This window comes from Mauremys reevesii, linkage group 10 (assembly GCF_016161935.1).
Source record: "Mauremys reevesii isolate NIE-2019 linkage group 10, ASM1616193v1, whole genome shotgun sequence".
Classification (NCBI taxonomy): Eukaryota; Metazoa; Chordata; order Testudines; family Geoemydidae; genus Mauremys; species Mauremys reevesii.
The window spans coordinates 73,862,799-73,890,211 of record NC_052632.1 but is presented as its reverse complement, the minus strand read 5'-3'; the positions used below and the strand labels follow the sequence as shown (position 1 = coordinate 73,890,211).

Here is a 27,413-nt window from a genome sequence, read left to right as displayed (position 1 = left end):
GTAAGGGATTGATTGGCCAGGCGATTGTTCAGATGGATGTTGTGGCCACCGTCTTAGGGTACGTCTACACTACTCACCAGATCGGCGGGTAGTGATTGATCTATCGGGGATCCATTTATCGTATCTAGTGTTGACATGATAAATCGATCCCCAATCGCTCTGCCATCGACTCCTGTACTCCACCGCAGCGAGAGGCGGAAGTGGAGTAGACAGGAGAGAGGCGGCAGTTGACCCCGCGCTGTGAGGATGCGAGGTAAGTCGACCTAAGATACGTCAATTTCAGTTACACCATTCTCGTAGCTGAAGTTGCATATCTTAGGTCCACACCCTCCCTCCCCCAGTGTAGACCAGGTCTTAGACTCACTTACCTTTGTCAGTGGAGACTTACATTATGTGGCCAGAGCAATCATGTCCTGGCAGAGTGATCCTTGGATATCATGTTGATCCTTACCCACTTTAGCGAGATAGATGTTATCTGCACATACATACTTATCAAGTTTAGTTATTGGTAGGTCATAAGTATATATGTTTAAAAGGATTGGAGCTGGAATAGATCTTTGTTGAAGTTAGTTATAGAGACACCTAAGCTGGCTGATTTGTCTCCAGCTTTCAAGATGAAGCTCCGATTCATCATCATTTCTGTAATGAATCACACCATGAGCTTACAATGAATAGTAGCATTAGTCCCACATGCCAGACAGTATCATATGCAACTGACAAATCCATCGGAACAGTGCCATTCTGTTCGAATGATGCCCCAGTTTCCTACTAGAGCACCAGGAACATTGTGTATTTGCATAAGAAAGGTGAACTTTAGACTGAACAGAAAACTTGATGAAATCATAGCCTGTATTTTATACAACAAGGAGTTCTTCAGTGAGGCACTGTATTTTGAACAAGGTTTTGGAGGGACGTGATAGATTACATGTTGACGCTACTTTCATGGACTCACTGGAAGCCTGGCTTAATTCATGGTAATTAACAACAAAACTGAAACTACCCAAAGACAAAATGGAAAAAATGATTCAGAGAAACTATGGAAGCTTTCCTTTAATTTGCTGATGTGACTGATCCAAAATATGAAAGTCATGGATTGATCCCAGAAAAAAATAGAAGTTTAAAAACATGGCTATTGAATATAATCCTGAATTCAGTTGTTTGTTTCTAGCATTGAAAATAATAGACTATCCAGATTTCTACTACAAATCTATATTGGTGAAGATAATTGTTTCACTGTTCACTGCATGCAACACAGTGGAAAATTGTGGAAGTAAAATCATGGAGGACAGGACAGCTGGGAATGAGAATTTTGTCATTTAAAAAAAAAATTGCAGTCTTGTCCACACAACTTCGCATCTGTCAAGCATGTTTTTGAGCATATTCAGGTTCATTTGGTCTAAACTTTGTAATATGCTAGGTGCTGAACAATCAGATATGTTGTTAAAGATGTATTGAGATCTAAGAACAGGTACTGGAGAAGTAGTAACTCTAGTTAGTTAGTAAACTGGGGACTCTGTTGTTGTATTTTTGTGTTTTACTTAAACTTTTCATTTTGGATAATGTGTGCCTTTTTATGTTCAAGGAATAAATATGCTTACACAGTGAATCACATAATGTGTGTGTTGCATTTCTTTTCATAAACCTTTGTGCATGTTTTCAGTCCCCTGCCCCTGGGTCTAGGTGAATACAGTACAGTTACTCATTGGAAAGGTGGATAGGTAGCTACGGCCTTGTGGAAGGGTGGACTAGGTCTGGAGGCCTCATGGCCCTGTGTCACCCTGCCCCAGAATAGAGCAGAGAGAAGTCCTCCAGGCAGCCTACAGTGGCTGCAAAGGAGCGGCCAATCAGAGGGGCTGATGGAGCAGCCAATCTGGGGCCAGAAGGGCCTTTTATAAGACAAGCAGCAGAGCAGCAAAGTTCAGTTGCTGTGTGGAGCTCAAGGAGTGAAGACCTGGTGACTGGAAGAGCAGCAGTACCATGGACAGCTCACTGTGGCGAGCTCACTGAAAACAGGACTGTAGTGCAGGAAAAGCTGCTGAAGACTGGGTGCCTGGCTGGCAGGAAGAGCAGCAGGACCAGCAGAATATCACTTTGGGCAGGCTGAAGCCCAGAGGGACTGAGTATAGAACCTGGCCAGGCCAGCGACGGTACCGAGATGGGCCCTGCTGGTCTGATTGAAGACTGAGCCCAAGGAGGCCTGTTGAAACACCACCAGCTGCGGGTACTGAGCTGGGCCCCGGCTGGGTGGTTGAAGAAGGCAGTGCCTCTGGGAGAAGCCTTAGGGGTACAGCCCCATACCAAGTCCATGATAAGAACTTGGACTGTGTACCCCAGAAGGGGGGACAGTGGGTGCTGCTCAGCCAGTGAGCTGAGTTGCCAAAGACCCACTGAGAGAACCATCGGCCAGGGGACACTCACTAGAGGCAGATGCCACCCTGTTATAAGACCAAAAACCAAAAGAGAGCTCACACCCAACCAACCAAAGGGGTCACCTGCGAGAGTGGATGCCACCCCAAAAAAAGGCGGTGATCACAGGCATATCCGCCAGAGAAAGGAGGCGCTCGCGGGAGGCAAAGTGCTAACCATGGTACCAGCTTTGTCTACATGGAAGATTATTTTCAGTATAAGATAAGATGTGAATGTAACCTGATATAATTTATATTGATACAACCCTCGTGTGGACACTCTTATTGTGGTATGAGAGTGGGATTCTTTGATTTAGTTTGTCACTTGGGTAGTGAGGTTTAAAGTAAACCATACTCTTGCAGCAGAATAAGTATAACCCTGGTTTATATTGATATAGTTCTATTGGTTTAGCTGGTAAAACTTTCCCATGTAGGCAAGGTCCATTTTGTCATCCTTGTTCTGACTGCATAATATAACCCAACACACTTTTTTTCCTTACTCTCTTTTCCCTTCCATTCTCACTTTTTACATCCTGGTACATTACAGTTGAAATTCCCTTTGTAGCCACCCAGGATTTTTCTCATGTGCTGAGGTTTTCTAGGGTCTCATCAAGATGACAGGTAAAGCAACAGTAAGTTACCAGCTCTTACTTTCTCAAGCTGTACATAGCTAGTAAGGAGGAGTATTGATTTAGTTTTGATGCCATGTATTTTATAAATATGCATGAGGATTTGGGGTTATTTAACTGTGCTTTTTAATTCTCCTTGCATTGCTGACTCTTTCAGTCAAGGATTTCTTTGTATGCACAGCAAGCTGCTGTGTGACAGCCCTGTTCTCACTGGTTGGGACCTTTCCAGTGTTTGTTAATCCCAAGTCTGCAGAAACTTTAGTGTTCAAAGAATAAAAGGATGAAGTATCTCTCTTCTGTAAAGCTCAATAGGAAAATACTCCATTGCTGACAGAGGTTGTCAAACGTGGGTCCTCCAAACTATTCAGAGTTTGTTGCATTTTCCGCAATGGTGTTGAAGAACAGAGCCTGTCGCTCTCAGGAGACTGGAACAAGAAGACATAGAACCAAGGGGCACCTCCCTCCCTCCAGGGGGAAGGAAGAACAAAAGAGGCACCTGATTCCCTTCCTCCAGGAAGAGGAGAGAGGTTCATTTAGCTGAGGGTTCTTAAAGAGTGTTTAAATGAAGGACATAACCTACAGAAATGGAGAAAAAGAGATTCTTCAGGGAGGGCAGGAAAATGCAGCAGCATCTGTTTCCATTGAGAAGGTGGAAGTGGTAGAAGCCTCTGGTCTATATTTGGAATGGAGATTCACAGTTCCCTCGCTCTGGGAAGAAAAGAGCAGACCAAAGAGGTATCTATATCTTCAACACAGTTAAGTGAAACTCTAGTGAACAATGCTAGTAAACACTGTAGATAGCTACATGGTTAAATTGTGTATGTCTTGTGTGTGTGTGTGTTTGTACACTCTTACAATAATGAGGTGTTTGAAACCGCCCTCATGACTTTCCCAGACACAACAATTCATTATAAGGGGAGTTTATCTCCTCATTAGGAGTGTGAGAGTGGTGGGGGGATAGTGGCTATGTAAGATCATACCTTCCTACTTGGAAAAGCAAGATTAGTGGTGCTTCACTGACCACAGAAAGTGGCTGCAACAAAAAAATAACCTGTCTGGGTGGTGAGAGTGGCTTCCTTATTAAAGATTAGCTCCATGGAACCTGTTTATATGGAGTGAATGTTTGGTGTAAAGCTCAATAGGAAAATACTCCATTGCTGACAGAGGTTGTCAAACGTGGGTCCTCCAAACTATTCAGAGTTTGTTGCATTTTCCGCAATGGTGTTGAAAAAAGTTTAGTCTTTTCTACACTAGAAGTTAAACCCTTTCCAACACTAGTTCAGAGAACCTATTGCTGACAACCACTGTCAGCAGAGGGTTAGTTTCCTAGTATAAAGGGAATGAAAGACCATTGAAAGGTACTGAAACAATTCAGGACTTCCACTGCACTTCACTGCCATGCTGTAAGTGTAGACAAATCCTGAGTTCAGAGCTCCCTGAGTTCCAAGAATTAGACCACAACCTAGTGAGCCTAAGCAGTATATGATTTTCTTTTCTTTCTTTTACCCAACCATCCCCACTCTGAATCCTCTTGCCATGTGATTGTTAGACTGTGTTTCACATTCAAAGCCCTTCCTCTGTGGGGTTTGTACAGAGTGCATTGCATTCCATAGAGCATATCCAGTTTGGTGCTGGGTACAAAAGAAACACCTGTATTGAAAATGGGATCTGAAGGGCTTCAGCATATCTGGTAAAATTTAATGCATCATGAACATTACAGCAGTGCTCAAAATGTGCTACATGTTGTACAGCCACATAAGAAGATCTAGTCTGGGGTTAAAGAGATGAAAGTCACAGTGCGAAGAAGGGGTGAGGGTGTTGTTTGTGATACATCTAGCTCCAACTGCCTCTTTGCCTAGTTGCTAATTTGCTGTAGGCACTGCAATATGAGAGCGTCTAGGGAGGAATTTCAATGAGGAGACTGTAGTGTGGCCTTGCAGATCAGCTCAGGAAGGTGAAGGTGCAGACGACAGAAATGGTTGTGGAAGAAGCGGATGAACAAGGGGTCAAGGGTGGCATCTGTGAGGGAAAGATGTGGTTGGATAAGTAAGCAGGGAGGAGTTAGGTAGGTCCATGAATGTGAGGTCAAAACTCTTAAACATGATGTGCTGGAGAAGAGCACTGAGGGGACTTGAAGGAGGAGTGAGACACATAAGTCAGATCAACAAGGTACAAAGAACATCTTAGCAGCTGTGGGTTTTAAGGACTGGAGGGGGGTGATGTGGGTGCTGGGAGGCCAGTGAGGAGGAGGATACAGTAATCAAGGTAGGCGGGAAGAGTGATCAAGAGTTTATATTGTCTGGACAGAAATAAAAGGCTGGATCTCAATGTTGTGGAGGTGGGAGCAACAGGATTTTAACACAGTCTGGACAAGGGGAGAGGAAGGAGTGAAAGACAACTAGTCAGATTCTGCTGCCAGTTTCCAGTGTTGTGACCCCTGTAGAGGACAGTCACCTCAGGGTGATAGGGAGTGGAATTTGGAGAAGAGGGAGGAACATGTATGATATATGACTTGAACAAGCATATCCTTTCTCGACATCCCAGCGGCCTTCTTTTCTCAGCTCTTTCTATTCCAAGTGAGTGCGCTTCTGGCAGAGCAGCAGGGAGCAGGTGGTGTGTGTTCATGATTGGTTAGTTTCCTTTGTCTCATCTTTGCAATCCATCTCTGTGAATACAGTTCCTGTTCTGAGGGCTTTAAAGATCTCTTAGTGTGGTTATCTTCTGCAACAGAGGGAGCTGGGGTTTGGTCAGTGTTTTGTGCTTATGTACTTTGGGTCTGGAGGGAATTCTTGGATATGGTTTAGTTTGGATTTTGCTCGAATCACTTTTAACAAGCTTGAGCAGTGAAACTAGAGTAAGAAACTGAAATTACTTGAAAATGGTGTTTTGTGGGATGGGATAACACTTTATTTTGTGGCTGTCATCTGCTAATATAAAGTGGGCGAACAGGCTTCTTTATGCCCTTGCAGCAGAGAACTAAACAGAGACACTGCCAGAGTAACCACAAGTGGAGACCAAATACTCATGCAAAAGTTTAGAGAGAGCCATTTACAGGCAAAACTGCTCACCCACACAGCCAGCCTGGCTCGACTCAATGCAAGAATGTGGGATAATCTACAAAAATGGAAATGAAGCCTCCAGATGTAAGCATGAGAGTGCTGAGAAGAAGAAAAGACCATATGTAGAGCAGGGTGTTCAGGAACCCTTTCACTCCTCCCCTCTTGAAAGACCATCCAAACTTTGTCTTGCCTTTTAGCTCTCCATTTAGAAGTAGTTTTCCCAACCATCGTCCCCTGCACATAGGTGCAGAGGTCATTTGGGATTTTCTGCCAAGGGGGCATTAAACCATCTTTCCTATCAAGTTGATATAATTTACTAAGCAACATTAGATTCTCCTGATTCCTGCTTAAGTTCCTTTGACACGGTCCATAGATTGCATACATATCTAATTCCAGAAGCCATATGGATTTCTCTGTTAAGAAATCTGTATGAACAGGCTCTTCAGTTGAGAAGAAATGTTGTGTGTTGTTTGTATTCTGGTATCACCCACAATGTCCTAGGAACTGTCCACACAATGGAATAGACAATCCCTTTCTGAAAAGCTTACGATCTTTCTCAGTTGGGAATATTGCCATATGCTCCAGTGCAAGGTAGAAAAGATTAAACTCCGCTGTCCATATGTTGCACCAGAATCTATTGTGCTCCCCAGAAAATCTAATTTTTTTTAAATTTTACAGGCATCAAGGATATAACAAATATATTCAGTACATTGTGCCACTTGTGATAAGTGCATATCAGATTAATCTGTGGGTGTTGACCTGTTTTCTCTCCAAGGCAATGGAACATAGTTGCAGTACATGGCAGTGTAAAATCAGTTGTTAAAAATCCTTGATAGCTGTAGCAGATGTTGCTTCAAGCCAATCAGAACCTTGATGAAGTGTCTGAGTCTTCTGCATTTTAGTTTCATTAATGAATAACAGACCGACTAATTTGCAGTAGTTGAGACCACTTCCTTTGCTCCCAGACCTCTCTTCTCAGGAACTCTGAATATCTGCAGCATACTTATAAGATTAAATGCATGTGCTGGGCATTCAGGGTTTGATATAAAAATGAGTCACATTCTTTTAAGTGCTTCATTCATGCCCATACACCCCTCTCAATAATTTGTGAGTAGATATCATCTTGAGAGAAGCTTTTATGGCTTTAGGAGAAGGGCCTACCTGAGTCAGGAGTATGTAGCTTCCAAACACTCTTACTGAAATGCCAGAACCATCTTCAAGTATAAACATGTTCAAGATGGCATCACTGGGAGTTCTCTCTCATCCACACTCTTTCTATAGAAGAGATCTCTGTTTTTTAATTAGATTTAAAGGATTCTTACCCTCAATCGTTAGTTCATCAATGGACTTGTAAAGCTAAGGTTTTCCATTATTGCAAGCCAGAACCTCACTGAGTAGCTCACCCATGCTGCGACTGTGTGTCCCTATGACATTTCAGAAGATAGAACCTGTCACTGGTCTTTCCATGACTGTTGCTTAAGATGTCTGTGTGGGATCAGGACAGAGATGATATGGTGATTGTAGTTGCTCAGCATTCAGTGGGAAGATTTCTGTGGGAGTCCACCCTTTCCCTCAACTAAATTCCCAGGCAGGCCTGTTTAGAAAACTAAAGGCAGCACATCAAAACAACCTGTTATAAGTTGTGGAACATATGAACTTAAGAGGCATCAACTCATCTCTATGGAGAGGCCTGAGCATCATTGAGGCTACCAGAGCTGAGCCATTTGTAGAAATGGGTAAAAGATATAGATCCATTTTTGCACAGATGTGGTTTTGCTGCCTCAAGCACCAAATCAACTAGTTAGCATCTTACTTTCCAAGAATGAATAATTCACGGTACTGCTCAAGTGTCAGCCACACCTGGTGGCAATCAATCAAGTCATTTATCACTTCACTCTAAACTGACAGTCTTTGCACTTCTTTCTGTCACATCTGAATTACCGGTTCAACATTATTCCATGAAGGAAGATCCAGTGAAGGTCATTATTATGTCTAATTCTTTAAGTTACTTTCTCATCCCTACACTTCTCAAATTTCAAGGGCACTGAAGGGAACTGAGAGAGAAGAAATGTGGCCTGCTGGGGATCCTAGCACTAAGTGCATTGTACCCTTCACCAAGTTTATTGCACTTATTAGCAAAATGTTCAGTACGTCTACCCAGTTTGAGTCACAAAATAATGTGCTATTGAGGAGAACAGACCTTCTACCTGCACAAATGCCAGATGGACTGAAGCCTGGTCTACACTGTGTGGGGGGGTCGAACTAAGGTACACAAGTGCTGAACTCGAACTACCTTAGTTCGAACTACTTACCCGTCCAGACGCCGCGGGATCGAAGTCCGCGGCTCCCCCGTCGACTCCGCCACCACCGTTCGCGGTGGTGGAGTTCCAGAGTCAACGGGAGTGCGTTCAGAGTTTGATATATCTAGATGAGACGCGATATATCGAACTCTGAGAAGTCAATAGCTACCCGCCGACCCGGGCGGGTAGTATGGACGTACCCTGAGGAATCCTTATTATGTTTTTCTGTTCTTCCAACAAGAAGATTGTCTGCAGGCCTCACGTAGGGTCTCTCTTCAAAACAAGTCTCACCATTTCCCTATAAGAAATGCTCTGAGCCTGGGAAGAGCCAGTTGCTTTTGCACATTAATTCCAGCAATCCAAACTCCGAACAAGCTTTTCACAGTTCTCTGGAGACCACAGAACACGTTTTACATCAAACTGAAACATGTAATAAAAAGATGCCTCTTTCTCTGCTTTGGTTCAATACAGAAGCAACATCCACAACAGATGGCTCCTGAGTTGCTCAGGTTTGCCATCTCTTGTTCAAAGAATCCTGTGTATTGTACATCTTCTGTATCTCTTCTTGAGTCCACTGTTTCTCCTCTCCCCGGGATTTAAGATTAGGTGTGCAACCCTCCAACATTTTGTGTCCCCTACTTCAAAGTCAAAAGAATGAAAAACAGGGTCAGCCATATTTGATAGTATATTGCAGGGGGAAAAAATCAGTAAATCACGTCCTGTCGAGCTGCTGGGATTCCAGTATGTTGCTTGCCTTTTTCCAGGCCCTTGCTCCTGACCAGCATGGGGCTCCAGGCTCCATTTTCCCTTCACATGGTGCTGGGATTTCGATGCTCCCTTGCAGTCTGGTATCCTTAGCCACTGCCTACCATGTCCGTGCCTAACGCCAATCCAGATCACTTCTGGCCTTCTGAAATTTAGAGGAAAATTTCACGTGAAAGGAGTCATGGTACCATTTTTGCGGTCTAATATTAATGTATACCCACCTCTGAACCCCTGTTATCTGAAGTTGTGATGTCCCCTACTATGCAAAATTTCCCCCTTTGTCTGAAACCCTGGTATTGTAAATAAATTCTAGATTTCCCAAATGAGCTTCTACTGAGTGCTTTACATTATTATATTTTGTATGAGAGGCAGTGTGGTCCAGTTGCCAGGAAGAGGACTAGGATTCGGAAGACCTGGGTCTGTTTCCAGCTCTGTCACCGCCCTGCTGTTTGATCTTGGGCAAGATAACTCATCTGTCTGTACCTCTTTCCCCTCCCACCCTTAGTCATCTCGTCTATTTAGATTATAAACTCTTTGGGGAATGGTCAGTCTGTACAGCTCCTAGCACAATGGGACCCCATCTCACTTGGTGCCTGTAGATGCTACCGCTATAGAAAACATATATAATAACATTTTAGCCCTAGGGGAAAATAGTGATCTGCACTGTATAGAATAAAGAGGAAGCCGTTGTCCCTATCCTGATGCTGGAAGGAACAGAGCAAATATGCTAGTGATCTTTCCCAGAAATTTAAAATGAGATTGATTCTATCATGGCCGTAAGATACTGTCTTCATACCACAGCAGGTTTTTAAATGTGTGCCTATCTGTATATGAAGTGTAATGTCAGACTAATGAATTCACTAGCTATGTCAGGAGAGCTGGTGAGCCCCTAGGACTGAGATTGCGTTCCAGTGCTGATTTAAGAATATGTTCTGGCAAGAGTATGTGTTATAAAAGGGAGGGAATATACTGGGCTGGTAGAGAGAGAAGTTTTGTGGCAATGCCTTAGAAAAGCTAGACTGTATTACACAGAAAGAAATTGGAGTAAACAAACTAGTGCCTAGCAGGTCAAAGTGGTCTTGACAGGGAAGGTGTCAGTAATCTCCAGTATTGTCTGGTTTTTTCAGTTTAGTATCCAGCACATGATTGTGTGAGAGGAGCTAGATTAAGGTGCTCAGATCCTGCAGTGGTGGATACAGCATAACATCCTAGTTGAAGAGAGTGGGAGCCACACCTTGGATCCTGTAAACATTTTTATGGGATGAGTGTGTCTGGAGATACCAGCGTCCTCTCATCAGGCAACCAGTGCGGTTAACTGTGATTTTGAACCTCTTGCCTTCCCTGGAAAGCAAAGTGAGGGCAAAGACTGGAGAGAAAACTCCCTGACTCAGGACCTGCCAGTTAGCCTGCCTGTGTAATAGGGGAGGGGAAGGAGAGTCCTGGGTTCAAATGATCTTGGGTAGGTCGCCGTCTCAGGGAACAATCCACATTCATAGATGCTGATGTGTGGTATGTTTGCCAGGGACAACTTGCCTGATAAGCTGAAGGGGGGGGGGGGGACAGATTCCAGCTCCTGGAGGGTCATGGTCACATGGTGTAGAGTTTGTAAGGCTATTTTCTTCTTCAAGGGTGAGGGAAGGCAGGAACTAGCCTAATCATCACCAGTGTGTGCCTCAGGGGGGAGGGATAACTCAGTGGTTTGAGCACTTGCCTGATAAACCCAGGGTTGTGAGTTCAGTCCTTGAGGGGGCCATTTAGGGATCTGGGGCAAAAATCTGTCTGGGGATTAGTCCTGCTTTGAGCAGAGGGTTGGACTAGATGACCTCCTGAGGTCCCTTCCAACCCTGATAGTCTATGATTCTCCCCAACTTTGATCTGTTTGAAAACTTCTGCTCCTCAGTCTGTTCCTCCCCCGAATTCTGAATAATCTTTACTCTTCATCTACATGATCACAGGCTTCCCAGCCAGTTCTCAGCACTGGCTGCCTCTCATCCTCTTTAGGAGGCAGCTGCAGGGGGTGGTGCTGGGAGATGAGTGCATGTTAGTTACAGATCAGACAGCCAGCAGGGGGCCACTGAGGAGCTGTAGGGCACTACTGGGCTCAGAGTACAGCAGCATTCCAGCTAGCTGCCTGCCAGCGACAGTGTACGCCCACACACATGCATACCGCTCACACCCAGTCCCAAGCAGGCTCGCCTTCCCTCACAAACACCCCTGCTGTCACGCACACCCACTCACACAGATACTCTCCCCCTCCTTCCCTGCCAGGACAAAACCTAGCAGCCAACGTTCAGTAGGGACAGGGCCGGCTCCAGGCACCAGCAAAACAAGCAGGTGCTTGGGGCGGCACATTTCTAGGGGCGGCGTTCTGGCGCCGGCCATCATAGGTGCTGACTCTGGGGCATGAGGAAAAAGTGCCCCCGCCACCCCAGCTCACCTCCGCCTGCTCCCCTGAGCGTGCCGCCGCCGCTCGGCTTCTCCCCCTCCCTCCCAGGCTTGCTGCACGCAAAACAGCTGTTTCATGCAGCAAGTCTGGGAGGGAGGAGAAGCCGAGCGGTGGGGTGCTCGGGGGAGGCGGCGGTGGTTGAGTGGAGGTGAGTGTCCTACCACCCTAGCTCACCTCCGCTCCACCAGCTCCCCTGAACGCGCTGCTGCTCCGCTTCTCCCCCCTGCCTCGCCTGAGAGGGAGGGGGGAGAAGCGGAGCAGCAGCGTGTTCAGGGGAGCAGGTGGAGCGGAGGTGAGCTAGGGTGGGAGGTCGCAGGGGGCCCCCAGGAAGCAATGGGGGGTGAGGAATGCAGCACGCCCGGGGGAGGAGGCGGGGCTGGGGATTTGGGGAAGGGGAGAAGTTGGGGTAGGGGTAGGGGGGCACGGAAAAAAAGGGGGGGGCGGCCAAAAAATTTTTTGCTGGAGGGGGTGAAAATCCTAGAGCCAGCCCTGAATAGGGAAGTTGCAAGTAATTCCTAGAGGGAAAGCAGAGCCAGGGAGTAAAATGCTTTGAGCTGCTGGTCCTTTTCCTGTGGGGAAGGAGCTTCAGAGAGTGAGGAGCGTACCTGCCAAGAGCTCCAGGACACTAGGCCTGCCTGGGATGGATGTTCAGAACGTGGCAGTTATATACCCTTTTACTTTGTCTGCAGAGTCCCTGTCACCAACATGTTTTCCATGGGAATATTACTAAAACAGGAAAGCTGAGTAGCAGTAAGAGCCACTAGAGGGCACTAAAACAACTGTAAGATATTTAACCCTTAAAGTTCTGTTTCCCTCACTGACATTCTGTTCTAAAAAGAAAGAGGGGAAAATTTGTCTTTTATTTGCTGTTTTTTTCCTTACTAACTGATTGTGAGATCAAGGATGTAGTGTGAATTCTGGCGGGTAAGTGGTGTCAGGAAAATGTAAGTTAGCAGGTTGTAGAGTTAGTTAATAAGATGAAATTGGTGGATATCACACACAACCTTTAGGATCTTCAGTTAATACAGATCAATGTAATTGAATTTATAGAAAAATCAATGTACATAAGCATAAGAATAAGATAAGTACAGTAAAGTGGTTCCTTGCATTGTTCAGACTTACAGTCTTACACTGGGCATATTTAAACCTTATGAAAACCATCAAAACAAAAATGGAAGAAAAAAGTAAGTAGAGATCCTCCAAGAGGATGGAGTGTGGGGCCAGACTTCCTACGTGATTATCCCATGGCGTCATCCCAGTGTCCCACCTCAGGATGGGTTTGACAACCTTTTATACACCTTTCCCTATTCCACTCACATACATCCAGGACCATATTGAATCAAGTCAAGTATCATCCCTTTATTCATATTGGTATTCTAGGAGACCGATATTAGGGTTCTGGTTGTCCATAATTACATTTCCGACAATTAACCCGACTATTTGCGTCAGTCCCTTTTGCAATAATTTAGGTACATCAATACAGTTAGCTCTTACTACAAAAAAGCCTCTAAGATGCTACCTCTTTGTTTGTGTTTTACTTATTTATCACCAAATGCATTACTAAACTATCACAAGAGACATATTGTAAGATTTTATAAACTTAGGTCAAGCACATATAATTCCATAACTTTTGGTCAAGCAGATAATACTCATGCTATCTTATACCAACTGCCAACTTCCAGTAGGCCTCACTCTAATCCCTCAACATTTAATGCTTAAAACCTATCGCCCAGCCTATTGTTAATATATATATTTTGGTTTATGTACTTGTTTGTTACAGCTTTGATAACTTCCATATTATTTTACCCAAAATTATAAACCCTCCAAGATCAGGTCAGGGTCAATGGTCAACAAGATTAGTAGGTTTAACAGTCTTTTTGGTTAACATGGCCAAAGAAGAAGAGTTTTTACTTTTCAGAAATGCAGACATTGGGCACTTTAGTTCCTATTGTTTTACCAGACGAGCCTACAACACAACAGTGTCAAACGAAATCTGGAACAGACTCTATAGCAAGCATCGCAGTATCTGTAGGGAATGTTTCTACTGGAGAGAAAAAGTTCCTGAGAGTCAGGACCCCTGGGTTCTCTGCCTGGCTTAGCCAGTGAGCTGTTGTATGATAGTGCTCAAGTCCTTTAGCCTCCCTGTCCCTCAATTTGGCCTGTCTGTAAAATGTTTAAACATCTAGCGCATTTTTAGTGCTAAATAAAAAATGAAGTTGGGATAATACTTACCATATGCTTGGGTTGAGATTAATTATTGTTTGTAAATTCACTTTTGAAACTCAGATGTAATGGAAATGTAAAATATGATCATGTTTAACACCGTTTTATGCAGTCCACATTTCTGGACTTCAGCTAAGCAGGATGCAGTTAGAGCCAGGGTGAGCAGAGGTTTTGCTCACTGCTTTTTGCAGTCCAGGTGAAGATCATGTCTTTGAAACCACAAGTATAATATCAGTGTTGCCCTCTCACTTTGAAGGGATATTCATCCATTATTTTAGGATTTGGCTCGCTAGTTAAACTGCTATAAATCTAATTCACCTTCAATAAAAGTGTAAAATGAAATGTGTCTACTTGCTTGGGACACACTGATACAACTCACCAAGGACTCCAGCACTGGACTCCTGTGGACATCAGACTTGTACTAATAAATTAGGCTGGCACTACGTGTCCTGCTGCAGTTTAAGGCTTCATTATCAACTCCTGCTATCAGGGGATTTCAAATGCAACCATAAAACTTCATTTCTGGAGTTAAACTTAACAAGGAAGGTGTCATCCAGGAGCAAGTTCTGTTCAATCGAAACAGTGGTTCTCAAACTTTTGTACAGGTGACCCCTTTCACACATCACATCTCTGAGTGTGACCCCCCCCTTATACATTAAAACACTTTAAAAAAATTCTAACACTATTATACATGCTGGAGGTGAATCAGGGGTTGCAGTGGTGGCTGAGCTCTCGTAACCTCCCCCATAATAACCTCGTGACCCTCTGAGGGGTCATGACTCCCAGTTTGAGAACCCCTGAGTTAAAAGGCTTTTACTGAGGGAAAGCAGCCCCTTCTCTGACTGGTTTTCATTGCTGGAATTGTGACATTAATGCTCTGTAAGTGTACAATGTCCCATGTGTGTCACTGCTGTGTTTTGCCTCCTTGTGCAGTGTGTGGGGCCTCGGGCCAGTTACATGGTTTGCATACCATCTTTGGGTTTTGCAGGGTGACTATGACCGCAGTAAAACCAAAGTGCTTCACTTCAGCATGAATCCAGCAAGCCTGGCCAAGCAGCAGCGAAAGGAGGAGCAGCACCAGCTCCAGGAGGAGTGTGAGAGGCTGAGAGAGCTGGTCAGGGTCCTGGAAGGAGGAGGCTCTATCCCTGGGAATCTTGAGATGGTCGGAAGTTTGCAGTCACCCCAAGAAGTTGCAGGTACTTTGCTGGCCTCTAGCCGTGTGTCTGTCTATCTCATATATATACAGTAAATGAAGCGACCTTGGCTGGGCAGTGCTGATAAAGGGCAAAAAGGAAATATCTCCCTCCTTCCATGGCTGGGCTTATCGCTGGAGGTCTCATGGATAGCAGAAAATAATTCAGCTGAGGAAAAATAAGTGGCTGAAATCTTTTCTGACCTGGTTTAAAACAAACAAATATTGTTTATCAGTATATATGTGCTCCATTAATCACAGCGAAATTCACTGCTTGTGAAAATAGTACAGCTACACTTCACAGAATCTCAGACTCTCCTGAGTACAGCGTCTTTCTTCCATTCAAATACAGGACTGAGACCTTATAATACAGTAGCTGTGAGGTTCAGCACCCTCCCGTACACAGTCAAAAACTCTGTAAATCAAGGTAACAAATTTAGCAAAGTCTGACTTGTCACCTAAAGCCCTGAGAAGTGACTGGGCAGAGTTGATTCACACTGCAGAACTCAAGAGAGCTAACTATTGAAACTCAGACCCACATGTACTTGCCCTCAAAACTTCCTTGCGATAGCTGAAGAGAAAAATAAATCAATCTACACAACGGAAGGAAGGGCTGTGGGGAGCTAACGTGTTGTGATGCTGGCAGTGCACGTAAGGTTAGTGCCTGCAGGGAATGATGCTCTTTAAGGTGTGTGGCCCAGAAGACGGTGCTTTTCTCTAAGGCTGCATATGTAGGAAATTTGTGACCCATGAGCCTTCTCAGCCGTGGTTTAAAGAAATCCCCAATGGAAGTGGCTCTCATTGTTATGGCACTGAAGTATTCTGAAAATAGCCTGCTAGTTTTTTCATTAGCTAAAATGATTGTATTTCATTATTGGGTTTATCCCAACATCTTGGTGGATTATAGCCTAAATAAGTACAAATAATTACACAGAAAATCCAGGTGTCTGAGTAAGGTGTGGCATTAACTGCTTCTCTGTGGGGAGGGAGGGTTAAGAGGTCACTGAGGTTACAGGTACAGGCTCAGTCCATCTGCACAGTTGTTTATCTATTCATGGTAGCACCCACTAAGTGCTAGGTGCTTTCCGAACATTTAAGGAGGACTGTTGCCACTCCAAGGAGTTTCCAGTGTAAGGGTCCCAGAGAGAGAGAGGGGGAATTCTCAGGGATGGTGTTTGCACTGCAATTCAAATCTGAATGTTACTGTTTAAATTACAATAAGCTTGGCTGTTTAGTGCCTGTCTCCCTTTATGCTTCTGCATAGTCTAGTGCATCTAATGCTGCAGATCTATATGTGGGTGTCACTGCTCCCCAAACCCAGAGGGTATTGTTACCATCAGTGGCAGAGAGGATGCAGAGGTGAGGTCATATATTTGGCTCTGTCACTGCTGAATGAATCTCTGAAGTATAATATAGAGTAATTAGACCATTTTCTCTGGCAGGGGGTATATTTCTCGTATATGCCCCCTATGATTTGTTGTTCATTTTTATTCCACGTCCTGTCCCTCAGTTTGCTTGTAGCTGTTCGTCAGGCGTCTCTGTGCCAGAATGCTACCAAGTTTGTCTCTAGCTCATGGGAGAGATACATTTTTAAGTTGTTTTCTATTCTTTCTTTGATTCTGACAGTAAAACAAACAGCTCTCTGGGTTTCAGTTTATTTTCAGCTTGTCATGTCTAGTGCGTTTGTGTCCCTTCTCTCCCGAGCCCTCTGCTACGTCATTCTGACTTTTGTTTGCTGACTTGTATGGAAGAGAGACCGTCAGTTGCAGTGTCTAGCCCTGCGGGTCAGATATGCTTTTGGCTGCAGTCTCTAGTGATTGTTTATCACAGTCACAGGAGGGACCCCTGCAGCCTCCAGGTGCATCTCAGTGCATAGGGAAATATTCATGTAAACAAAATAGAAAAAATAGCTAAGAGCAATGCACCAAGAGGGACCGCTGGAAGGACTGCATAATCAGAGGGAACAGACGTGCTATTGGTTTGTATAAAGGAGAAAAAGAAGAGCCCCCCTTTTCTCATGTTTCATGACCACGTGTGAATCATTCTAATGTAGAAACACTGCTGACAACAATGCAGTAATCAGTTTAACGCCTTTATTTTGCTGCAGAACCATGCTTGTTTTCAGTGGCGTATTCTTGTTGCCATTGAAAAGAATGTCAATATTGGGATGTGCCCAGGTATGTTGGGCTATACAGGTGGAGCACTATTTGAAGACATGCATGATACTGTTACATCACTTAGCAGTGAAAGGGCTAGTTACACCTGTTTCTCACTGTCCTAGGGATGCTTAGAAAACACAGATGACTATGTCACCAAAAAAACCAAGCCCAGGTTTTCCCCAGATGGGTAATGAGAGATCCTCCTCTTTCTCTTTTCATGGGGATGAAATCATAAGAACATCGCCTACAGGAAATGGTGGTGGAGCAGGTCCTGCCACATGCCTTCCGGTGTAGCTTGTATACAAGATGCAACTGAATGGCTTGCTGGGGAAACTCTCTTTGTTCCCACTGACTGTCATTAGTGTTCCTGGAGCTTATGGTGAACAGTAAGGGGCTGATTTTTACTGAAGCCAGAGGGATCCGATGTTTCCATGCAAAATGTCATGAACTGAATATTTGCATCACTTTTTGGGACAGTTGTTGTCTCTACCTTTGCAAGGAGATGGGCACGTTCAGCACTCTAAACTTTGGAGGTGGGCAAACTCTCCAGGTTAGGGCTGGACTGCCTTGGTGGAGTTGGATAGGGGAAAACCTCAGACTGATTTCTCCTCCTACAGGAAAAAAGCGGCTGTGTAGGTCAGGGTCAAAAAGACAATGAGGGGCCATGTCTAACTTTGCGTTCTAGCGCTTGGCAGGTAGGTAAATATAAACGTTGATTGTCACATTCTGCTAAGCCTTGTCCTTTAGCCGTACCCATATGCACTGAATGGGTCACTGTCAGAGATGAGAAATATGGGTGGCCTTTAGCCAATCATCTTTGCTATGTTCAGCAAGCTTGTCTGATCTGCAATTATGCTTAAGGTTTGAAGGATTATAATTACAGCAACCAAAAAAGACATTAAGGACAATGATGTTGATGGTTTTGATGATAATGTGTTGGCTATTATTAAATTTCCTCTTTGGGCTGGAATGCAGCACGTTTTCTCTGACCACGGTTCCAATTCCTGGAGAGGTAATAAAGAAATTATTATGGTGGACGCTAAAGCTCATTAAATGTGACTCTATTAAAAATCAAGGTTATATTGGACTTTAAATCTCTTTTAGCATAACCACTGGAGGCTGCAGCACAGGTTGGCAACTTGCCATGGAGTTCAGTGGTCCTTTTCTCTCATTTATGCCGTAACAGTCTCTATTAAAATGGATAAGATGGCTATTACAAAGGAGAATTTTGGACAGTGTGAGCTATAACCACTTATTGTCCTCTGTCCTGCAGTATAAAAATGGGACACAGGACTATGTAGTATTAATGGGGCAGACCTGGGGCAGCCCCATTATTGGAATGGGCTATAACTTTATGGGTGGTTTGTTTCTCTTTTGGTGCCTTCTTGGATCTGGATTGTTTAACAGTGGAGTGTGGACCAAGGTCAAGCTGCCATCTGGGGAGCTCTAATTTTGCTGTCCCAGAAACAGGAGTGCACATGATAATAGCTTTGAGAAGGTAGGGGAAGGGAGGCAGTGCCCAGGCTTGGAGTAAACTCCAATCCTTTTACCTTCTCTGTTTCCTAAATTCCTTCCCACTCCTTTTCCTGTTCTGTGCTGTGTCTGCTGCATATCAGAGACTTTCCCCATCATCACTGCCAAGACAGGGCCTTGTAATGGAGATTATTAATTGGAATTAAATTGGGTAATGAATTAATATTAAAATAATCTAATTTTGTTGAAGTGACAAGCCAGAGATGGCAAAATTTATCACTGTCCAGCATTCCTGTGCTGGTGATGAATGTGTCTGACTGCAAAGGAGGCCAGAAAGGGAGTGGGTGGCATTTAAAAGTTGCACCTGGCTGCCCACTGTTGGTCTCCTTGTTTCCTGCTACCTGTTTACATTAGAGGGCCTGCACCTGTAAATTAAAAACAGAATCTGTCTGACAGCAAATAGTTAGCGGATTTTTCTGTGCTTTAGTTTCTTTTGCCTGCATCCATATCACGCTGTGCTGTTTTGTCCTCAAATCTTGCTAGCTAAGCAAGGTTGGGCCAGGTGAGTGCTTCAGGAAGTGATGTTGGTGCCTCAGTAGGTGCCACTCTTCCCTCTGAGTCAGTAACCACCCAGTTCCCCCTTCTGATGATAGGGAGCGCGGTACTGTTGCAGGTGCCTTCTTTCTAATGAGACTAACATCAAAGTCCAGGCCACTTGCTGTCACTTAAGGTGTCGTGTCACTTTTTGCAAGAGTAGGTTGTTAACCTTGGTGTCCTGGCCAAATTCCAACCGAATTCTGCTTACCCTAAATCCCTCTGCAGTTTATAGAAAGCATTTTGTCACTTTCTTTCTTAAGCTGTTTGTAGTGCTGCTGTACGCTGATAATCCGCTGCTTTCTTCCACTGCAGAAGTGGCTGCGTTTCGGTGTTGGGGAAAATGATCCTGAGCCCTTATCTGCCTTACAGACATGTCCAAAGCATTTGGAGAACCCCAGATGAAGGATTCTATAGAAAAGCAGAATATTGGGAGGCAGTGTTGCCTAATGGATAGAGTACTGGACTGCACAAATCACATCGCCTCTCTGTGCCTGAGTCTCCCCATCTGAAAAATGGGGGTAATGATGCTGTTGTCCTCTGTATAGTGCTTTGAGATCTACAGATGAAATGTGCTATACCAGAGCTAAGTGTTATATTACTTCTTGTGGTGTTAATTTCTCCATTTCAAGCTACATGTTGGTCTGAATGACACATTAGGGCTGTGAATGAGCCGATAATGGACTGTTCATGAGAGAAAAATCATCCTGCTTTCCCTCCCTATCATAGCCCTGTCCCATCTTTCCAACCCAGGGCTATATATGGCTAGTTGGTATTGCTGTGTGTACCTTCGTTTGCCCGACGTGGTTCCTGCATTTCAGTATTGACTAGGTTATAGTTGGTATCTGTACATTGCCTGTAAATGCCCTTCACATTATACTGAAGGATAATATGTTATACCAGCGGTTCTCAAATTGTGGGTAAGGCTCCATTTTAATGGGGTTGCCAGGGCTAGCTTGGACTTGCTGGGGCGCAGGGCCGAAGCCTGAGTCCCACCCCCCGAGGCTGAAGCTTGAGGATTTTAGCCCTGCGTGTTGGGACTCAGGTGACAGGCCCCCTGCCTGAGGCTGAAACCCTTGAGCTTCAGCTTCTTCTCCCGCCCCCGGATCAGTGGGCCCTGCCCGGGCTCAGGCTTCAGTCCCCCCTCTTGGGATCCTGTAGTAATTTATATTGTCAGAAGGGGGCGCGCTTCAGTGAAGTTTGAGAACCCCTGTGTTAGAATGAAATTGGACAGCCCAGAAATAGGGAAAACATCTTACACAATGAAACCTTGACTTTTTGAGTGCCTTGTGCGTCCTGTGTCCTTTTAACTGCACATGCTTTGCTCTTCTTTTGCTGGGATGCTGAAATTACTGCATGTGCTTAGAAGAGCCATATCCCCAGATGTGTATGGAAGCATGCTACTCAGACGGGGGTAAAAGCCAGGCATACGTATGGAAACCTTGCAAGATAAAGAATACATTACCTTTACGGTATATAACTCCTCTCCTCCAGATGGATGCCAAAGCTCTTTATAGACAGCACAGGGATGAAGTCACCCACCACTGAAATACATCTACCTCTTCAGTGGGAACAATGCACCCATTCTATGGCAGCACACCACAGGTCAATGGAAGAATGAAAGAAATGGGATCCAGAGCCTTACTTAGTCTATGTGCATTGAAGAACTAGAACCTAGGCAAGCCAATGGTAGCCACAGACTGAATAAATCCCAGGGGATGCCTCAGTCTTGCAAGTTGTTGGAACTGTATGAATGATGTGAGGCTCTAGTGAGACACTGAAGGGACTTTAAAAATCCAGCAGCTGTCTGGGGAGTCAGAAGTTTGTAATAAATCCTGTAACTTAGTCCTTTTGTATCCACTGAATCTGTAAGACTTGGCATCAATCAAAGGTTACCCCATGGAGTGCACTTATCCTTCCATGGTGCGCAGAGGAGCTGCACGTTTTCTTCCTTCCCCTTCTCTTCAGTAGGATTCGTGTGTGGACTTTTAAAAAGCTAGCAGTCTTTTTGCTCAGATGTGTGGGGGAGGGGACATGCTGTGCTGTGTTTATAGCGCTCTAAAGATCCCGCACCCGATATACAGAGTGTTTCTATTTTATGTACTTAATACGTTTTAAAAGCACCTGTCACCATCTCTCTGGGCACTGTTTAAAAGTTAAAAACAATGATTAAAATACAAGTGGAGCCGTTGGCCCGGAGAAAAGCGGCCACTTTGCCAGAAAAAAGGGTAGAAAACTAGCCCAAAAAGGAAATATAAAATAGGCGCAGATACAGCAACGCAAATAAAAAGACCTTGGAGCCATTTACAAAGGGACTGTGGGCAGGGAAGGAGTTCCATAGACAGGACCCTGAATCCAGAATTCCTTGCTCTTGATCTAGATGAAACCTCAGAACGGAGACCTTAGCAAACATCCATCAGTCTTTAGGAACGTACTACGGGGGTGCAAGAGTCACTCATTCTCTATGGTAGATACCATTTAATCACAGTAGACTTATGTGACATAGCCTTGTTTTTGTCTCTGAAAGGGAAGGTTTGATGTTTGCCTTGGGCAGGGGTAGAAGGAACCATTCTGGCTTTTGGGACCATGTAAGTCAAAGGACAGTGGGTGGATATTGCTGGAGAAGCATACACTGGGATAGCTGACTTACACCTTGCTATATGTGTTGATGAAGAAAAGACACAATGATAAAAACTCTTCATTTTTACATCTCTGCTCTGTGGAGGCTCTCAAGCCAGGACTGATTGTGATTCCTTCCTCCCAGACCAGCAGTAGGGGGAACAAGTAAGCCCCATTCCTTGCTGTCAAAAGTATCCTTTCAGGCTCCAGGAGTATCCTCATCAGTCTCTCTGTCACCGGAGGAAGTAATGCCAAAGGGACAGGGAGAGAAGTCATTGAGCAAGGAAGGGATCAAATGGTCTCTTTCCTCATGTTCAAATTCCCCCCTCCCCTCCATATCTGGCATCAGATGCAATCTGCTATATTGTGGACAGGACCTAGGATGTCCATGGTTCTTGTATGTCTGTCTCTGGTGATGGTTTCTTTATAATCCACATACAAGATGTCAGTTGTCAATATGTTTAGCCTGTAGGCTTCAGTAATTTGGCAGTTCTATTTGCTTAAGAGATTTGCCTTGTGTGTGTTTGAAACCAGATCCAAATATGCTGATTGTACAGCTCCCGTCTTGGTGTCATTGTTAAATGGCTGGATGCTTCTGCTGGATTCTTCTCTGCAGCCCTGCAGATCCCCTTAAGAAACAGAAATTCATTGTGATCTCAAACTGCCCTTCGGATCCTGTGGGATTGTAATATAAGCTGCCTGTTAAAGCAGTTTACATCACAGAGCAGCCTTTGATTAGGAATGATGTGCCATAAGGCCTCTGGTTGTACACAATTGAAAATGCTCTTTCATTCATCAGCAGGAATGAGAAGAAAGGCTTGTGCTGATGTCTCAGATTTGGGCCTACACAAATTCACTGACATTAGAAAAACCAGCCTGCCAATGTGGCAGAATGCTCCAGCAGGGGAGAGTCTTTGATCTTTGCTCTGTGCATTGTCATTGTATTGTTTCTCCTCGAAATCAAAGCTTGTGAACAGCCCAGAGAGGTAGAAATCTATTAAAGAGAGTTTGCTGTGGGTGTCAAAGTTACTGGAAAAATGCACTGAGACTCATACTGTCAATGAGGTGATGGTTTCTGGGGCTGGGGTTATTCAGAATTTATTAGAGTGAGGGAGGGAAGACAGATAGGAAAGGGAAAATACTTGGTTTATTGAATTGATAGAAAAAGTTTCCGGCTTAACTAAATCCAAGATGGTGGTGCTCCTGCAAAGCAGAAAAATTTGCTCAATTCACTTTTTATCTCCAGAATCCTGAATTTCAATTTCCAGGTCAACATTCTTGTCTGGGGGCCAAGATCTGGCTACATTCATGAATAGAGGAAATCCACAGGCCTCTAATTCCAGATGAGTGGAGGTGGAAAAAATAGAGCAGCTCTTCTTGCTCCAAAATCGTAAAGGGGATTGAGGGTCAAATAAACTGCATAACCCAAAGGAAAACAGGCCATATGGGCTTGCTGTCTGCTGGGTTTGCTGTTCCTGACTGTCTGTGAAGCCATTTCCCCTGGGAGCGATAGTTTTCATTTGTACACCCAACATTTTAAAATTCTTGCTCCAATGCTCCAGGGGCTGCACATGAAGTGAAATATAGCTGGGCTCAGTATTCTGGAGGAGCGGCTGTATATAAGAAGTTTATTTTTGACAAGTAAATTGATGACACTGCATTAGGTGAATGTGATGTGCAAACTTGTCACTAAAGTGTAAACATGGTGACAGCAGGACCAACAATTCCCAGCTTAATCAAGTAAACTGAGTAACACATTCTTTGAGCTATGAGGTACTAGAGACTGATTTCCATATTAAATGAGAGAAACACCATAAATTCAACACTTAAATTCATATTTTAATCACACAAAAGTCAGGAGATTCAAAGCTATGATTCCCACAGCAATTAGGTTGTCCCTCATATGCAAATGTAGCATTTTCAATTACTTTATTTATTTGAACTTAATGTGCCTTAAAAACATTCAATGTCAGCCAACCTACAGCCATCATATAGGGTTGCCAACTTTCTAATTGCACAAAACCGAACTTCCTAGCCCCACCCCTTCCCCGAAGCCCTGCCCCCTGCTCACTATATTCCCCCTCCCTCAGTGGCTTGCTCTCCCCATCCTCACTGGGCTGGGGCAGGAGGTTGGGGTGAAGGAGGGGGTTGAGGGCACCGTCTGGGGGTGCAGGCTATGGGGTGGGGCCAGGGATGAGGAGTTTGGGGTGCAGGAGGGGGCAGCAGGGGCTCGGGGTTGGGGCGTGGGTTTACCTTGGGTGGCTCCTGGTCAGTAGCACAGCAGGGGGGGCTAAGGCGGGCTTCCTGCCTGTCCTGAGTCTGCGCTGCACCCCGGAAGCAGCCAGCATGTCCAGCTCCTAGGTGGAGGCGTGGCAGGCAGCTCTGCGCGCTGCTCCCGCCCACAGGCACCTACTCTGCAGTTCCCATTGGCTGCGGTTTCCGGACAATGGGAGTGCAGAGCCAGTGCTCAGGGCAGCGGCAGCACGTGGAGCCCCGTGGCTCCCCCGCCTAGGAGCCGGACCTGCTGGCTGTTTCGGGCCGCAGCACAGAGCCAGGACAGGTAGGGACTAGCCTGCCCTAGCTCCGCAGCACTGCCGACCAGACTTTTCAATGGCCCAGTCGGCGGTGCTGACCAGAACTGCCAGGGTCCCTTTTTGTCCAGGTGTTCCTGTTGAAAACCGGACACCTGGTCACCCCACAGTCATGGGAAATATAACTTTGAATATCCTTATTTTGAAACTGGACTGAGACTTTGAGGCAAGCTAAAGAGTTTCTAGTTCTGTTTCAAAATAAAGAATAATATAAACAAGACACAGACAATCTCACCCTTAAGCAGGCAGGCAGAGCCTGATCAAAACCCCACTGAAATCAATGGCAATTTCTCCCATTTATGTCAATAGGCTTTGAATCAGGCCCTTAATCTCCTCTTCTTTTTTTAAACGAATAAACTTTATTTAATTGCCAGGTCACACAAACACACTTGCACCATTAAGAAATCCATCAGTCCATGGATTCAGTCCTTGCTGTGTATACTGGTTGCAGCACTGATCATGTATTCAGGTAAACATTCAGTATACAGCTATGATTATCTCTGCATGCTAGTGTGCTGATATGTCTGTGCTTGTTCCCTATACTCACTGAAAACTATTCAAGTGACACGTCTGAAGACTTTTTTAAACTTTTGAATTCGATTACAAAATAATATGTCTGAAAAGTTTGGCTGATGGATACACTTTTCTTCCTAATCATGAATAATAATTCAGACCACTGAAAAATGATCAAGCAGAGTTTTGTTAAGACTTTCCAGATCAAACCTCTTCTGGGCTGAGAACAAACAGGTGGAATTTTAGTTTAAAAGAAAATCTATTTGGAAAGTAATCAGTGTATGTAAATAGAAGATTATAATTACTGTGCCATCTTATCCATGACACTGTCATCAGTACCATGATGCTGTATAAATTCATAGCCTTTTGAAACTGGTGCTGAGATAAAATGCACGTTCTTCACTTAATATATTCAGATCTACCCTCCCTCCACTGCTAATGCCAAGATGGACTTGGCAGCTGGTCCAGAAGGTTAACAAATGAGGACTCTAGAGAAGCAGTGGGAGGGGAAGTTAGTTCCAAAGTTATGGACCCTTCCTGGAGAACATCCAGACAGCATCCCCGTCTCTTTTAAACCGAGAGTGTGCTCCAGCTCAAGTGCCACTGCTGATAGCAGCCTCAGATGGGAAAGAAGGCAATCTCTGCACGGGTCTGCGCTACATCACTTGGGGTTGCGGAAAATCCACCCCCCTGCGCAATGCAGTTATGCCAGCCAAACTCCCGGTCTAGACAGCGCTATGTTGATGGGAGAGCTTCTCCGGTTGACACAGTTGCTCCCTCTCTGGGAGGGGAAGTACCTACGCCAAAAGGAGAAACTCTCCCGTCGGCATAGGTAGTGTCTTTGCTAAGCGCCACAGCAGCACAGCTATAAGTGTAGACAAGCCCTCAGAGACTGAGGTTTAAAACCATCTCAACACCTTTAAATGAAAGCCAGCACCATGAATTCCCCCTGGAAATGTATTGGCAACCAGTGCAGAGTCTAGAGCACTTCTCTTATGAGCTCTCTGTCTGCAACAACCTAATAAGTGGGTGGCTGATTCTGCGGTAGCTTTGGCTTCCATGTAGTCTCATCTTGTATTACAGTGAATAGTCTAACCCCAAGGTGACAAAGGTATGGTTTGCTGTGGCAAGGTTCAGCTCAGAGAGCAAAAGTCACACCCATCTCTGTCTGATTGATAAAAAGGCTCTTGACTACAGCTTCCATCTGAGCATCCAGGAGCTGCCCAGCATATTTAAGACAAAACCAGACCCTCCTGATATGATGCATGCGCTCCCTTAGTCAGCAGATGCTGATACAGTCTTCACCAACTCCTCCAGCTGCTTCCCCCAGCTTCTCCACATCATCTCTCTGCTGTCTGGACTGAACCTCAGTTTGCTAGCCCTCAACCCGCCCAGACCCATATAGGCAATTGGTCATGCGTTCCACTGCACAAGCCTGGCTGGACATAATGGAAACACAGAGCTGGATGAAATAAGCCTGCAGAATAACAGCAGCTGACTGCAGAATATCCCCTCACTGATTCTCTTAATAGCCTCATACACATATTGAATAAAGGGAGTGGCTAAATGCATCCATGCAGTACCAAGTATAGCAGGTTCCCTGGGCCGGGTAACCCAAAATTACTCTGTTAGATGATCAGATAATACCGTGATGGGTACACAGTATAAGAACTTAAATAATATAGAATAGAGACCTCCATAAAGAAAGGATCAGAGGCACTCAAGCGACTTCATCCATCCTTGCTAGAGACTGCAGATGTGTCATCAAAACTTCATGATTAGTGGCATCAAAGGCAGCTGACAGATCTAAAAGAATCAGCATAGGCACTTTGAATAGGTCGATAATGTTGATGATGTGTAATTCCCTTATTAGACTTTGTTGTATTGTTATCTTTGACTATAATGAAATGAGAGAGAATTTGAAAAATTGTTTTTAAAAGAACAAACTTTAGCAGAGCAGGGTTTGGAAAGTGTATTTTAAACCGGCAGTCGTGTTCACTAGGTCTTCTCCCACATAATAGGGGTATGCCAAGGTGGCTTCATCTTTGGACTCCATTTTATCCAGAAACCCATGGTGGATGGGGTTGTTTCCCTTGACACGTGAGTCAAGTTCTGTCACCTCCCCAAGACATGGGGCATATGCCACAGGGGTTTGGTAGCTCCCCAAAGCATGGGCTCGGGTATCTGTGGTGCTCCTAGTTTGGCAATTCTTCCACACCTTCATCCTAAACCACTGTTTTCTGCTTTAGGATCCTTCCCTTTCAACACCCCCAAAATAGATCATTGGATTTGGGGCAGTGCTAAGTTGGGACTGACAACACCAACTCTTTCCATGTGTCTCGTTAGAGTTTCCAGTCAGACCAAACGTTTGCCAGGTCCTAAATGCAGAGAACTTGCGCAGTAGCTGGAAATGAATTCAAAATGGTAACTACAGTATTGGCTAGA

At 44.7% G+C, this 27,413-nt stretch overlaps 1 protein-coding gene across 7 annotated transcripts in view; it reads left to right on the top strand.

Moving 5' to 3' along the window:
* The window catches only part of MAD1L1 (mitotic arrest deficient 1 like 1), a 502,922-nt gene that overhangs the window by 330,666 nt on the left and 144,843 nt on the right, over positions 1-27,413 (top strand). For all 7 annotated transcript variants that reach the window (XM_039492582.1, XM_039492583.1, XM_039492584.1 and 4 more), the window contains one exon: positions 14,816-15,023. In XM_039492582.1, the coding sequence (XP_039348516.1) occupies positions 14,816-15,023 (208 nt within the window). The remainder of the gene's footprint in view (positions 1-14,815; positions 15,024-27,413) is intronic.